The sequence below is a fragment of the Manduca sexta genome, chromosome 19 (assembly GCF_014839805.1).
Source record: "Manduca sexta isolate Smith_Timp_Sample1 chromosome 19, JHU_Msex_v1.0, whole genome shotgun sequence".
NCBI lineage: Eukaryota > Metazoa > Arthropoda > Insecta > Lepidoptera > Sphingidae > Manduca > Manduca sexta.
The window spans coordinates 8,022,808-8,037,618 of record NC_051133.1 but is presented as its reverse complement, the minus strand read 5'-3'; the positions used below and the strand labels follow the sequence as shown (position 1 = coordinate 8,037,618).

The window sequence follows — 14,811 nt, the reverse complement described above, 5'->3', positions numbered from 1 at the left end:
CGCTTAAAACACATCGTAAGAGACAAAAGTGGGGAGAGAAACTCTATCGGCAAAGTTCAAGTTACGATGGTCAGTGTAAAAGTTAAACACCGGTTTTCTATTCAGCGAACCGCTGTTTCAATCAAGTAAGGAACAAAAATAGGAAAATTAAAATTTTGTATCTATTGAAAAATGTGAGTAATGGCTTACATTAATTTGCATTGTATGAAATATTTACACGGAACTGAATTGTGTTCGTTTCATCATAAAATATAATTAATTCTTTAATGTTTCCGTGTTTCAATATTATATTTACTTTACATGCAACCGTAAATACGGTGGCAGAGTAAATTTCAATATTTTAAACCTGACGTTGTACAATCAGCCACAAAAGTAGATCAACAATTACAAAACTTCGAAACGCTTCTTCATATCAACTTGAATAGGAATATTGTTTTGTCTTTATTTCAATTAAAGTTAATCTTCTGAAGTTTATTTAAAAAAAACGACTGTTGAAAAGGAAACAAAAGTTGATTTACGATTTAATAATTTGAATTTATTCAGCTACTTTTGTGGCTTACGGAACATAGTGAAATATTCGAAACCTTCTAACATTTTTTTTTTAGCAACGTAATATATTCATTCCCGTAAGATAGACAAGTATCTCGTTAGTTGGTAACCTAGGCTTATGTCGCCAATTTATAAGACCTTAGTAGGAGAAATCTTTAAAACTCTTTAACAATAAAGACCATTTTGAATACTATTTAATAACTTTAAAACGTATAGCCTACACCTGATTATTTACAAGATTTCAACGCAAGTAATATAAATACTACGAAGATCATTAATTCTAAATCCCACGCGGAATTATTACGATTCAAAATTATAATCTGTGTGGCTCTTTTTATCGCAAAAACTCGAGGTTTTGTTGTTAAGATTAATGTGGGATGGTTGCTAAGACCGGTAGACTCGTGATATACAATTTTTCAAGGCACAATTTTTACTATACTTATAGGTCTATGTTTCAATCCCGTGATCTGTAATGTTGGAAGCTACGAAGTAAATTCTTAAGACACAATTAAGGAATAAATAAATTCATCTTAATACCCACGGAAAGTAGGAACATTTATACCATTTTTTTTTTTTATATTACCATTATAAATAATATTGATGTCATGTGAAAGAAGTCTGTAATCTTAATATTTCCGAATGTATTCCTTGGAATCGCTATCCACGTCGATCATTTAGACACCTTTAAAAGCGCAGTAGACCACAGTTACCATCGCGGCTATTTGCTTAATAAAATGTTGATTATTTTCCATTGTCATCCGTCGGCTGACATTTAATTTCAATTCCACTTTGTGGAGCCGTGTTTCGAAAAGTGGAGGCATTTTCCATTATTGTCCTTTTTGTGCAAGTGGAAATGATACGTCCACAGCCAATAGGCACACGACAGGATCAATTTGATTAACCTTCTGAGTTTTGGAAAAAATGCTTTTTCCATTTTATATCCGGTGGCGCTTTGTGTAATACGTCAGGCGACTCGTGTTGATACAAACATTTTGTTAAAGCCCGTATGATGCCAAATGATAACTAAATATTTTATTAATACGTACATTTTATTTATTTCTAAGTACCTATCAGTGGCGAAAGGGAATCCGACACAACATGTTATATGTACTTATATGCATAAATGAGGTCTGCAAATCGTTCTAATGATAATTAGATTTTACATAAAATACGAAAAGGAAGCCGGCAGGATTCGGGTTACATTGGCCTTTCGCCACTGGTACCTTCACCGAACGTGTTTTTCAATAATGAATATTATATCAACGATCCAAAACACGGGTTCGCAAAGTGAAATTGAAACGAATTATCACGAGTTTCATAAGTGCAAACATATGTGAATTTATTATTGTTTACGTAGAGTTCTTTGCCCACGTTCAGATTCCATTTGCTAGCGCAAACAAACCCATCGGTGTTATCGTTGTGTCCAACGTGTTAATAGTTGTTATTCATTATATTTAGCAAACACAAACACACAATACGGCTCACGTGAGACTGCCAGGTCGGGGTTAGGTACGTACTTGCATACACGCACGCGTATGATAAATTCGCTGTGCATCGCCCCGGGTGTTTCCGCTCCAATCGCTTCGGATGCACGCCCGTGCGATCGATCCTATGAATACACCTTTATCCGTGTTTTATTTTTATTCTCATTTATTTACTGACGCCTTTTTAATAGACTTTTTACGCTAATAAATTAACAAAATAAATTTCGCAAGACTGTTATTAAAAATGTTAGCCGAATTTATTCTCATGATCTTATTCGTATTCTAAACTGTTGAAATGTTTGTAAAGTTGACTTGACTATTAACCGTTTATTAAATGTACGTATACTGTTGTCTTAATCGTATTTATTATAGAGAATAATATGGCCACGGCATCAACTCGTGACACATATTTGACAACAAAATTCACAGAGGGTATAATATCGCCAGCCCACGTTACTCAAGATTTAAAAAGCCAAGCGGACTTGCTCCGCATTCAACATTAAAAACTCTCATCGTCGCAATGTTGCCAATGTAATTAGATTCCTTATAAAGTAATGAGCATAAAATTTAGAATATCAAGCTGATCGCTTAATATAGTCTGTGACTTTTATGCCACTGTTACCTAAAGGCTAGAGAAACCACACGAATGACTAAATTTAATCAATTGTTGCAGTTGCACAGAACCTTGTCGCTTCCAACTAGGGAATAATTGTTTACCCAAAACAATTTGCAAATGCTGTCATATCACCGAGAGTACTCCGCGTACATTTTAAATCCCGTTTCGATTCGCAGTCTATTTCGCAACATGGCCGACCAATTAATTAGTTTGAATGTTTGCCGTATTAACGAACGTCCTGGTGTTGGCGATTACAATTATTATATTCACTTGCACTCGACGGCGTTAAATTAATTTTGGACGGACGGATACACACGGTGATCGTTGATTGTTGGACGCGCCGTCGAAAGCTTATTCACGCCTGCACAATTGTCGCACAATTGGACGGGCTCGCACAACGGTCCATATTAACGTAAGTGATATGCCAATTTTATTATGGATTCCATCGGTTGTGATTTAAATTTTTCATATTAAAATGATATGATATGTTAAGACCAGGGCTCGGCAAACATAGTAGCGCCCTCCAGGTAGGTGGAATGATGATCTGCGAAAGGTCGCTGGCCAGAACTAGATGCGACAGGCCGAAGACAGGGTAAAATGGCACACATTGGAGGGGGTCTACGTCCAGCAGTGGACAAAGATATAGGGTGATAATGAAGATGACCTGTTAAGTATCTAAGCGACCAAAAAATTTAACATACTGTTGTTGCTCGTGGCTTCGCTAGCATGAGAACAATTTTCCAGCTACGAAACTCCCTAAAACACTGTAGCAATTTATAGTCATCTATACGACGCGACATCAACGCCATCTATTTAAAGGATCTGATTAAAGGATCTCATAATATCCCATGGGAGCAAATTACCAGGATAGAAGACCCATGTATTAATCTAGAACATGGTCTGCCTACTGCCAAATCATTCTAATCCGATCAACTGTTTCTGCGTTTACTTCTAACAAATATCCAAACGTCCAAAAATGTTCACAAACTTTCGCATTTATAATTATTAGATTGAAGTATAGATGTAGGAATAATATCGATATATTTTTAAATTATTATCTAATGAAATCACAGGTTGAATTACGTTATAAGTAAGCGCAGATGCCATTACTTTGTTTCTAATTTAGCTTAATATATTAATTTATTCCACTCGACACGCTGGCATAAATTAATTTGTATTATTAAAATTATAGAGCTCGTGTGAGTGACTTTGTTCTTATAAGATAATAAAGCCCTAAGCTCATTTAATAAAGGTATGAACGTATTATAACACTTTTGAACTATTATATAATATTTCATAGAATAAGCTTTTATTTATTTCGTGAAAATAAATCTTTTATTAAAATCTTGTGAATATTAAACTATTCTCGATTCTTCGAATAATTATAAAATGATTGTTTTGTGTAAAAAATTACCTCCAAACTCCATAATGTTATGTCGTAAAATAAAAAGTAATTCTACTTAAAATTATGTTCCTTTTATTTCTCCGCTCTCTTCGGTACGCCGAACCGAATATATTTCGATTAAAATTAATATTAAAATGTATTTTTACTATCGTAATGTCGCAGTAAACATGTTTTATGTTGATGTGTAGTGATATATCCCGCCGCAAGCCGCAACACCGTCGCTAATATAAATCCGCTCTACATATTACGTAGCGGCCATGGTATTTGTAAACCACCCACGGGATGCAATCAAACGCGTCACAATCCCACTTTGATCATTCATTCATGATGGGTTTGACATTCGTAGGTCTGTGTGCAATAAAAAAATACCTTTTTTATATCGCGCCCGAAAATGCTTAATATTTTATTTTTTCCTCTTTGTCGCATTAATGTCACCGCGCAGATGTTATCAGGCTCCCTGGACGGATCAAATGTTCGTCTTGCTTTCCGACTCGCGAACGCGTAAAATTGAGTTGAGCATTATAAATACTATCTACACTTTTATCATGTCACGACTTTTATTTCGGAAAGAAATCAGATTTTATAGTTTATGATCACTGGTGATTTTGAAATTTTTTGTGAGTGTAGCCCAATAAAATAAACGTAAAAACGTAAAATAACTTAAACCCTTAAAGTAATTAGCTAACACTCTACGTTTACTCTTGTAATCTACAAAAGGGCATCATTGACACGAATAATACGCAGGCATTAATTGAACAGCACCGAATAAAGCTTATTCATTTCGAAAATCCGTGTGCAGTGTGCACTAATTTAATTACTCCCCTCGTGAGTCGGCCGGACTTGCAACAAACGTAACAAAAAAGTCATCGCCGCAAACAAACCATTCTAGTCGCTGAGTTATTCTGACAAAATTCCCTTTCTGCCATCAAGGCTGAGTATGAAACATAACTCAATAGGGGGCCCGCGCGCAACCGACTGTAAAATGGTCGCTGGAGAGGGGAATTTTCAAACTGACCGGACATCGGACCCCGCCTTCGGATGATATAGAGGTGTGCAAGTGTGCCGGCACTAGTACTCGTCTTCTTTTGTTTGTAACATGCTTAATTGTGATTGATTCAGTATTGCCGTGAGCACATGTATGATACGTCTAATTGTAGTTTTTACCGGGTACAATAGAATAACGCTATCTTGACTGTAGAATACTTAACGGTATTTTTATTGAAGTAACAAAAAGTCTATTACAGCAATGATTATAATCTAACATGTATAATGGCAGTTTGGGATTTTATTTGAAAAGATATTGTGTTAATGAATACTACACAAATAACCTAGCAATTCGAATATAAAGACATGCGGTAGATGTTACCACTTGTTAAAAATAAAACATCTTCACAATAACTATGCATCCACGTGACGTGCACACTTTGGTTAAAAGTGCAATATAACTATACATACGTAGTCAATATTATGTTGTAAAATTTTCCAGTGGCAAAGCAAGGCATTCGGTCGGAAAATAGCAAGCATAAAGGATCGTACTAACTGTAAACTAAATACAGCGATTCAGAACTATTTACTACATAAAATACAAGCTTAGGTACGAAATTTATTACATTAATCGTTTTATTAGGGTGTCCTATCTGAAAAATATATATTCTGAAAAGAATCTAAGAAATGTTTTTAAGAATGTTTTCATTGAGGTTGGTTAAGATTTCAATACTTATTTCATTTAAGACTGGATCCTAAAAGTTTGCTTTAGATCTCCATAATTCTATGTAAGTAGGTACTTTATAACATAGTATTGCATTTTCGGCATTATTGAATTTGTAAATATGGCACTGGTACAAATACTCATGTCATAATAAAATGTGAACATTTAGATCACTAAATCAAAGATCATAACATCAACGTAGGTTAAAGTGTAATAATAAACTTAGTAACAATTCAAAATATCAGCTTGATAAAGCACAGTGTTATGTGGCGGCAAAATTAATAAAAACGGCCAGCTGGTCCAATTACTTCAGTTAAATGGGAATGAATTGCAAGTTTCAGTTACTGTGTTGCCTTAATAGCATTCTGTACAAAAATATATATATTTTTTTTAAATTTCAACATTCCATGATAGCAAACCAATTTTAAAACTCCAGTATATTGGTTAAAAATTACGTACCGAAAGAATATGTAAGAGTGTGTATTAAAAGAGACCGCAGTAAAAATATCGTATCTACGAAACGGGGAATTCCCGTGCATTCGAGCGGAAAATAGCCGACATAAAGGTCCGACATTTCGGTACTGACCGGGGCACGGACGACGATAAAATATATACGAGAGGACCACCCTCACGGCGCAAGTGTCGGAATTGATAAAACTACATAAATCAACCCTGTGCCCTCTACAGATACATTTAAAATTTATTTAAACCACTTCTTACGGTTATATTTTATACAACCACTTACGTTATACGTTTAGCCGGTTAACGTTGAAAAATTTTTGATTTAAGGCATTTTATTTTTTTCGTTTAATCTGGGTAACTAGTAAAGAATTTAAATTCACGTCTAGTTAGTGATTAGTTCTCGCAGTTGAAGAAAAATGTAAAATAATTAATAATCATGGATATTTCTGCCTTTAAAATTTCGTCATATTAAATTTTAAAGGCCGAAATATCCATGATTATTAATTATTTTTACGTTTTTCTTCAACTGCGAGAACTAATCACTAACTAGACGTGAATTTAAATTCTTTACTTGCCAATACTTGTTTAGTTACCCAGATTAAAGCCGAAACAAAATGTATGAAAATGGACCTTGAGGTATCGCCTTAATAAAGTCAGAATATTTCTTGTTAAAGTTACTCCTGAGAAGAGTTATGGCATAAATCTCACACGTAACAAAGTTAATGCGAAAACAGCTTGAATTTCGTTAGAGTAATTCTCTATTGTTTTATGTAATCTATTGTTAGACTTTCAAAGATTTCACTGGCTTTCTTATGTGGCTAAACGAATGTTGGCCTTTGGCATCAACCACGACAGACAGCTTAACGTGAGACAGAGAGAGATTTAGGCATTGAACATTGGTCACTCTTCATGCGGGATTCAGGCCACTATGACGGCACAAACTAGAAGCAGAGAAATTTTATGTTGCGAACCAATATGCATAAATATATTACCAGTATCTTTAAAAAATATATAAGTCAATTCGCTTATAAAAATAATTATACTGATTTTACAACCACCAACAGCTAAAGCGTAAAGCCACACGTCACTAATTACTCTGCACGGATTATTTATAAAAATCTTCGCGCGAAGACAGAAAATGAGCATCGCATAAATAAAGCGAGCAACAAGATGTCTTTGGCGTCGGCATCGGCGGCCGTCGGTGTTGCCAGCAATTAATCTCCATTTCCCGCATGCGCCAAATCGCGCAGCCATTATAGGCGTCTGTTTTATTTCATTAAATGGACCCGTCAAATTAATGCGCCACACCGTTTACAAAGCCGATGAATGAAAGAATCGAAAGCGGTCGCTTCAAAAGATTTCCACACTTCTTTTGTTGCCGTCTGTTAGTGACGGATTTGTTTTTTTTTTTCTTTACTTAATGCGGTGGAAAGTAGTCTTTTGGTTAGGGGAATGTTTTGTGATTTTAACTTGGCAAATTTTTAAATTAATACTTTTTCATTTAAAGTATTTAGCAACCACAATTTAATATTAATCTATTACAAATACAAGAGATAACAAAATCGTCTTTTAATAATGCTATACATTTTTCTTTAAAATTAATTGAAGCTATTAAAATTTAATGTCCTCATTATCATATTAAAATAGACGCCAAACGAAAGAGATATTACAAGGAATTCCACACCTCTACGACGCGATGACAGACTGTTGCACCTGTTGTCTGTATATCATCCGTTTAGTTGTGTTTATTGTTTCGAGTAGTGTTGATGTGTCGTGATTGTTGCAGGTGCGGACGTTGTTCGTGAGCGGTCTGCCGATGGACGCCAAGCCACGGGAACTCTATCTGCTGTTTCGAGCATATGAGGTCAGTACGGCAATTTTTAACTCCCTATTATTCTTATTAATTGTTATACTATGTTTTATATTCTTGTACGTGTTAAACTTAGGTTTGATATACTTTATCTTCTAGTGCCTGCATTATTGAACGCAAAACATGATTACAATCTTAGTAAACTATATATAAAGTTTGATTTCAAATTGTAATACATCAAGAATTTTATTGCACTTGTGAGTAATGAATGTGCGATCATTTAAATAAAGACTAGTGCACCGCGTGACAATAATGTTGCACGCGTAGCGAGGTGAAGATAAAACAAAGCTGCGGGCCCACAGCGCGACGCGGCGTCGCATCGGTTCCGTCACGCGACGCGACTAGATCTCCGTCCGGATTACCGCGCCGTAAATATCAAATGTCATGGCCCGATTCGTAATATTCGGATTGAATCGATTCTGTCTACCGATATGGAGGATTACACTCAATCCTCGGCTGGTACGGATGGCGCCACAAACATAAAGGTGCCTAAAGCTAACCGAGGGCGGCCCGGCGTTCCATCGCGTGTTTATGCCCGTACCTGGCACAAAAACGTACCATTTTTCGTGTAGGTAAACGTTTCTTTGTGTGAATATAATTCGAACCGATGTGAATGACATCACTGTAATACGGTAATGCGTACTAGGGCGTATCCGGCGATTTTTATAAAGTTTCCGAAACCTGTACGCCCCGGGCGGATTGTTTAGATAACGAAGTTAAATAACCATTGTAATTTTGTTTGCGCAGGGCTATGAGGGTTCCCTGTTAAAGGTTACGAGCAAGAACGGGAAAACAGCTTCGGTGAGTTTATGCAAATATTACGTTCGATTCGGTTGTGACCGGCGACGGGCGATACACAAGTGTCCATTACAGTTTATTTACGAAATAATTCTGATTCGCAGCCCGTGGGATTCGTCACGTTCCATACCAGAGCCGGCGCCGAGGCAGCCAAGCAAGACCTTCAGGTTAGTATCAGAGAACTCATTAACAACGTCACCGATATATTATAGTGGTTATTGTACTCTTTTGGGTTTGGTCCAATGTTTATAAAGAAACATGTAGCATGCAATTTTCATTTCCGAATGTATCACACATTTCGAATATATTTATTTTATAATTGGAACAAACTCAATAGAACAAAATGAATCGTAGTTAATTTAAATAAATGAGTAATAAATTGACAACAACAGATACTTCCTACAGATCGGAAAATTACACAGTAACTATGAAAGGAGAAATGTTCGCAACACACTTCGCCTAAACTCTATTGGTATGGCTTCGAAACACAGTACGTTAGGTACCACGACAGAGGCAATATCTCAATGAAAGACCGAGATACTCGTCATGTGAAATCTAATACGCTACTGTAAATACTAAAACATATAAGAGCACGGTGTTACTAAACCTCTTTCATCACATGCCTAAACACTGCCAACGAGCACTATAGTTAATATTTTCATAGTAGACTTGAAATAACATTTTCCTGACTCGAGTAACCGCATCGTAAGTTATGCTAAACCCATGCACATGTCGAATAGACCACGGGTCGTGAAGTCGGTGCCACTGAGCCACTGCGCCACCGCGCCACCAGACACCGAGCGTCGCAAGAGTGTGATCGATAACAGTGTATATACGCAAATGCATGTCACCGTTTGACAGATTTTGATGTCACGTCCCAAGCACTGTGTTTCGACAACCTAGCAGGCGCGGGCGCGGGCCTCGATGCTAATATTGTCTAAGAGAAACAATATTGCAATAAATTATATCATCCAGAATACAACTTAAAAACCCCACTGTGTCCTAATTTCATTGTAATTAAAATAACCGGGACGTCGCAAACAGCTCTAACCACAGGAATTAAAAAACGCAAACCTTTCCCGTTCCGTACACGCGATAACCACCGCCAATCCCAGCGTCGATGACGCATATGTACTGGGAGCACGCGGCAACCGACCCTTCCGTCATTATATCGGAGCGCCGCACCGCTCGCGGCTGTTCACAGCAGGGCGTCCGGTTCGACCCCGACATGCCGCAAACGATTCGGCTGGAGTTCGCTAAAAGCAACACGAAGGTCAGCAAGCCGAAGCCGGCAGTTGCCACAGCCGCGCCAGCTGCACACCCCGCATTGATGCACCCACTCACTGGACGTAAGTACCGCCGAACGCACACACCGCCCGGCGCTCGCTCGACGCGCCGCCCGCCTCCACACCTCTACCATGCCTCTCGGACACATTAATAGCACGTACAGTGTACCGACCCTTACACCAATACAGCGTTCCTGTTCTCACCTCGCCGCCACACGATCAGCGTTCCGCCATCCACGATAACGATTAGTGATCAGTGATCGATTATCGACGGTCGATGATTGGTGATTGAAGATCCACAACGATCGAATCAATTAACGGCTATCGACAAAGAGCTGGCGAAACGCTATCGTTGGGCGCTTGTAAACACTCTTACGCGAGTAGGTAACGAGATGGGGGCGTCGAGCGACCGCCAAGGACAAGTACTTGTGATCGCTTACACGTACCACGCAAGGCATAGCTCCGCGTAACTACTATAACGATCTGTCGGGTTCTATACCACTGTTACCAATTTCTACATGTTTTCATGACAATAATACGGTAGATAGTAAACAAAACTATCTGATATTGTGCCGTCTTACTGAACATCGATGTCAACTAAATGTGCTAAATATTTTATGATTAATAACAGCCCAGACGAAGAAGAGTATACAATTGCTTACAGGTATCTATAGACGCTTTATAATTGGTTCAGTAAAACTGCACAATAAAATCTAAATAATACTAATTTGCTTAGCATTCCATGTAATCAGTTTTAAACTTATCTACAAATAATTACGGCGTGAAAACATGTTGGCACATTGTAAATAATGATTTTCTATAGTATTCTAATTCACATAGATGCGTTATGCGTACGTACCGAGGATACACAGACACAGATGACAGAGGCAGTTGCGGTTGTGTTGTGTAAGGTTTCATTGTGCGTGTGTTGTGCAGACCTAGCGAGTCCGTTCTTCCCGGGCGGCGGCGCGGAGCTGTGGCACCACCCGCTAGCGTACGGCGGCGAGCTGCCGGCGCTCTCGCACGGACTCGTGCATCCCGCCATCCACCCGCAGATGGCGCCCGTCCGCTCTTACCTCTGACTAGCTGCCGCCGACAGGCCACACCACGTAAGCTATACCACCAATCTCAAATATTATGATTATGGGTACAATCGTGTTGATTGTACAATAATTGGTACTTAATTAATAAGTTTACTAGATTTATAAAACATATTGTACAGTTGTTTTTTGTTCCAAATAAAATAAACATTTACTATACTATGTACAGCTACTATAGCATAATCAAACAGATAATGGGAAATAAAAGTTGAGTGCCAATAATAGTTATTCTGTGTCAGCTATTGTTCAAAAATCCTATTGTAAAAAAGGTCCAATTTGCACTATCTAAAGCACGCCAGCAAGCAAAACTGTTTAAGTCGATTTCCTTCTTACAGTGGCAGGCCGTTCGAGCCGGCCCATTCAGACTCTATCTAATTTGGTTACATCGATATCGTTTCACATGTGATGTAGCTTACTGTACATATATTGTATGGTGACTGTAGACTCCCCTGACGCTGGGCGCGTGCGTACTACCTGCGCCGGCGCTGGGGTCGCCGGGCGCGGGGGTGCCGGCGCATGCGCCCGCGCCCGCCGCCCACGCCGCGCACCCTGCGCACTCCGCACACCCTGCGCACACTGCGCCGCCCTGCTCCACCCTGTTCGTCGCCAACCTGGGACAGTTCGTCTCCGAGCACGAGCTTAAGGAAATATTCAGCAGGTACACAACGTTCCCCTCTATGTGTAAACAGCTTCAAGTTTTTGACTGAAAATTTATAAGGTTTGTACTTGTTAGAATAAAAGTTTCAATTGAAAGGATGAGATCATCGATATTATTTCCAGTCGAAAACTGTAAACACAATGTCATGTGCATGTTCACGCACCAATTGGAATATAAACAAAGTCATATGTGTTAAAAAGTAAAACGAAGTTACAAATTAATAAATAAAATTAACTTTTCACAGTGCATGTCGCACCGAATATCACAATGTCGTCTACTTTAAACACTGTTTCGTTAAATGATTTTATGTTACTGTTATGTTTATGTGAAGTCTCGCACAAACATTTCTTCATTTGAGAATCGCTTTGCAATAAATGTATCGAATGTAGAAATTGTTTGTGCGAGCACTGAAAGCCTGCACCCGTACCACCGTGAGCATGATGACCGTCACTGTTACTCTTGCCGCATATTAGTCGTACAAGCACATTGAACACAAGCGAACACGGCGAATGGTAACTAATGTCGCAACCACACAACAACACGGTAAAATTAGACACAACTCGCAAGCAAGCAATATGTGTTGCACCGATTCATTATGTTAGAGACGCAAAGCTAAACTGTCGACGAGAGCCGCGGCGACACAAAGTTACCGATAGGTGGCACGTACCGCGTACGATCCGACTCGGTACATACACGTAAACGTAAGTGTTTCGACACAACGCTTGGGCAAGCGAGTATCATAATGCCTATACACTGGTGGACGGGGCCGGGGGTACGAGTGCGGGCACAACTGAGTACCGTGCTGCGGGGTTCTGGCGACAGCTGCCCGGGGTTCTCGCGCCTTCGCCTGCTCAGCGCCGGCAGCGGCGGCGGCACCACTAGCCCGGTGGCCTTCGTGGATTTCGCTAGTCCGCCGGACGCCGCCGCGGCTATGGCACGCCTGCAGGGAGCCCTGCTTCTCAGCTCAGAGGGGGCCATCCATCTCGAATATGCGAGGCATAAGATGGCACACAACGGCTGGATTCTCGCACATGAAGTATGCACGCGCATAATGTTTTATACGGGGTAATATTCTACTGGGATCGATGCAACTGTGATGACAAACACAGATCAAAAATATTCTTTGTAAAGTTTGTACCGGTTGCAATTTACCTCAGCATGTTGCTAATTCACGTTGCATTAGCCCATTAGAATAAAGGATAAAAAAATTAACATATTTAACGCTTTCGTATTTATGTGTATGTATTTTTTCCCATAATAGACTGATATTATCTAATAATTTTAATCGAACTTCAATATAATAAGTAAATATTGTAAGATCATAATTCTAAAAGTTAAGAAAATACTAATGTCTCACCATGCACCACGCACCGTTAGATGATAAATAAATGCCTGCCATACGTACACGATTGATACATGCCGCATGTAATAACAGTGAACGTTATTCTAATATAATGTTTACATCCACACAGGGAGCCAAAAGCGGAGAAGAGAGCGAACAGCATTAGTTCGTTCGTGGCTCTCGGCACTTGACAACCAGCTAACTGAGGGACGCGCACTCTCGATCCTCTGAATCGCATCGGAACCACACCAACAGGAGACGGGGCACACACCAACTGCTCCAGCGTATACGTATACCCACACTACGGCTAACGTGACGTCATAATATTGTCAACATTGTGAAAGGCGGAACAGGCGCAGGACCGCGATGTGCTCAGTCTCCTCTTTAATATAGTATTTCACAGCGTCGGGGATGTGGTGTTGTTGTTGTTTTTAAACCAAATTGATCATGTTTTAATTGTAATATTAACATTCCAGGTTGATTATTTACCTTTCTAATGAGAATATGTAAAATTATTAATTTCGTATAAATGTAATCTGTTTATTTAATATTATTCCCTTTTATTGTGTAATATAAGATTTATTTACAACTAACTTATTGTATGGGAAAGTTTTGTATATTTATTTTTACAAGGCCGATGTATACAATTGAGAGGATTTGTTATGAATATAGTGTATTATCAGAAATTAAACATTTTAGGATATATCTCATTCGAATAAGCTAAAAACCAAAGGTGCCCTTCATAGAAAGATTACGTTTTGTTAAATAATATTTCAAGTTGAATGATTTAAATGAAGTTGTATGTAATAATTACGATACTTTTGTTTTAGCCTCGATAATGTAGCGTATTTAAATAAATTTCCTATTTCAAATTATATTTACCTACTTTCTTAGTAATTTTTATAATGTTCAATCACTCGTTAAAGCGCTGGCACTCTAGTGTTGGTCGTACGATCCTTTCTGTATATGGAACTATTGCAATAATTATAAAGATTAACTATACATACTGGTATGTTGCCTTGGTTCCGACGGCCCGAGCCGCGCCTCGGCCGTCTGCTGTGGAGTGCAATACATCACACTCGTCGCGGACTCGTGTTGACCTTATACTCGTTATACCCCCAGTAGTAGTGACCTTTCGTTCCTTCGCGTTTAGGACTTTCTCTATTTAGATGACACCAAAATTTCTTGTGCCTTGCAAATAAATCCTAAAGTTTTCGATACTATTCCAATGTTTGTGATTACTGTTCGGTTCCATTTGTACTTCGTAGAGTTTTGTTGAAAGTTTGCAGTGAGACGTTACGGGTTCCCTTGGACATGGCGGTTGCCGGTGGCGGTAATGATGACGTCACTACCGCGTTCGGTTTAGTCTTGTTGCGAGAATTTAGCCTTGGCCTTATGAGAGTTAAATAATTAAATGTAATCATTATACTAATTAATGACTAGTGAGTAAAGCGAGGGCGACGTGCGCGCCCGCGCTGAATAGTGAATCAATTATTCTACTATCTGCATGCTTCGACGAGCTTTTTGGTAATA

At 38.8% G+C, this 14,811-nt stretch overlaps 2 protein-coding genes across 5 annotated transcripts in view; both read left to right on the top strand.

Moving 5' to 3' along the window:
- The window catches only part of LOC115442665 (protein couch potato), a 208,867-nt gene extending 195,077 nt beyond the window's left edge, over window positions 1-13,790 (top strand). For 2 of the 4 annotated variants that reach the window (XM_037440320.1, XM_037440318.1), the window contains exons 3-10: window positions 8,011-8,088; window positions 8,842-8,895; window positions 8,997-9,059; window positions 10,097-10,241; window positions 11,115-11,287; window positions 11,722-11,936; window positions 12,759-12,972; window positions 13,409-13,790. In XM_037440320.1, the coding sequence (XP_037296217.1) occupies window positions 8,011-8,088; window positions 8,842-8,895; window positions 8,997-9,059; window positions 10,097-10,241; window positions 11,115-11,260 (486 nt within the window). In that variant the 3' untranslated portion in view covers window positions 11,261-11,287; window positions 11,722-11,936; window positions 12,759-12,972; window positions 13,409-13,790. The remainder of the gene's footprint in view (window positions 1-8,010; window positions 8,089-8,841; window positions 8,896-8,996; window positions 9,060-10,096; window positions 10,242-11,114; window positions 11,288-11,721; window positions 11,937-12,758; window positions 12,973-13,408) is intronic. The other 2 variants (XM_037440321.1, XM_037440319.1) reach the window with 2 other exon arrangements.
- On the top strand, window positions 11,322-13,469 carry LOC119189841 (protein WHI3-like). The gene is made up of 4 exons (XM_037440510.1): window positions 11,322-11,342; window positions 11,722-11,936; window positions 12,759-13,001; window positions 13,409-13,469. Exons 1-4 carry the CDS (start codon window positions 11,322-11,324, stop codon window positions 13,467-13,469), a joined length of 540 nt encoding a protein of 179 aa, XP_037296407.1.
- Window positions 13,791-14,811: the final 1,021 nt, after the last annotated feature.

Bases quoted from the DNA above. Each gene is read 5' to 3' on its own strand.
- LOC119189841 (XM_037440510.1), top strand. From the start codon at position 11,322: ATGGGTACAATCGTGTTGATT. The intron at 11,937-12,758 runs GTACACAACGTT...TTCTGGCGACAG, and splicing joins CTTAAGGAAATATTCAGCAG to CTGCCCGGGGTTCTCGCGCC. The intron at 13,002-13,408 runs GTAATATTCTAC...ACATCCACACAG, and splicing joins CGCATAATGTTTTATACGGG to GGAGCCAAAAGCGGAGAAGA.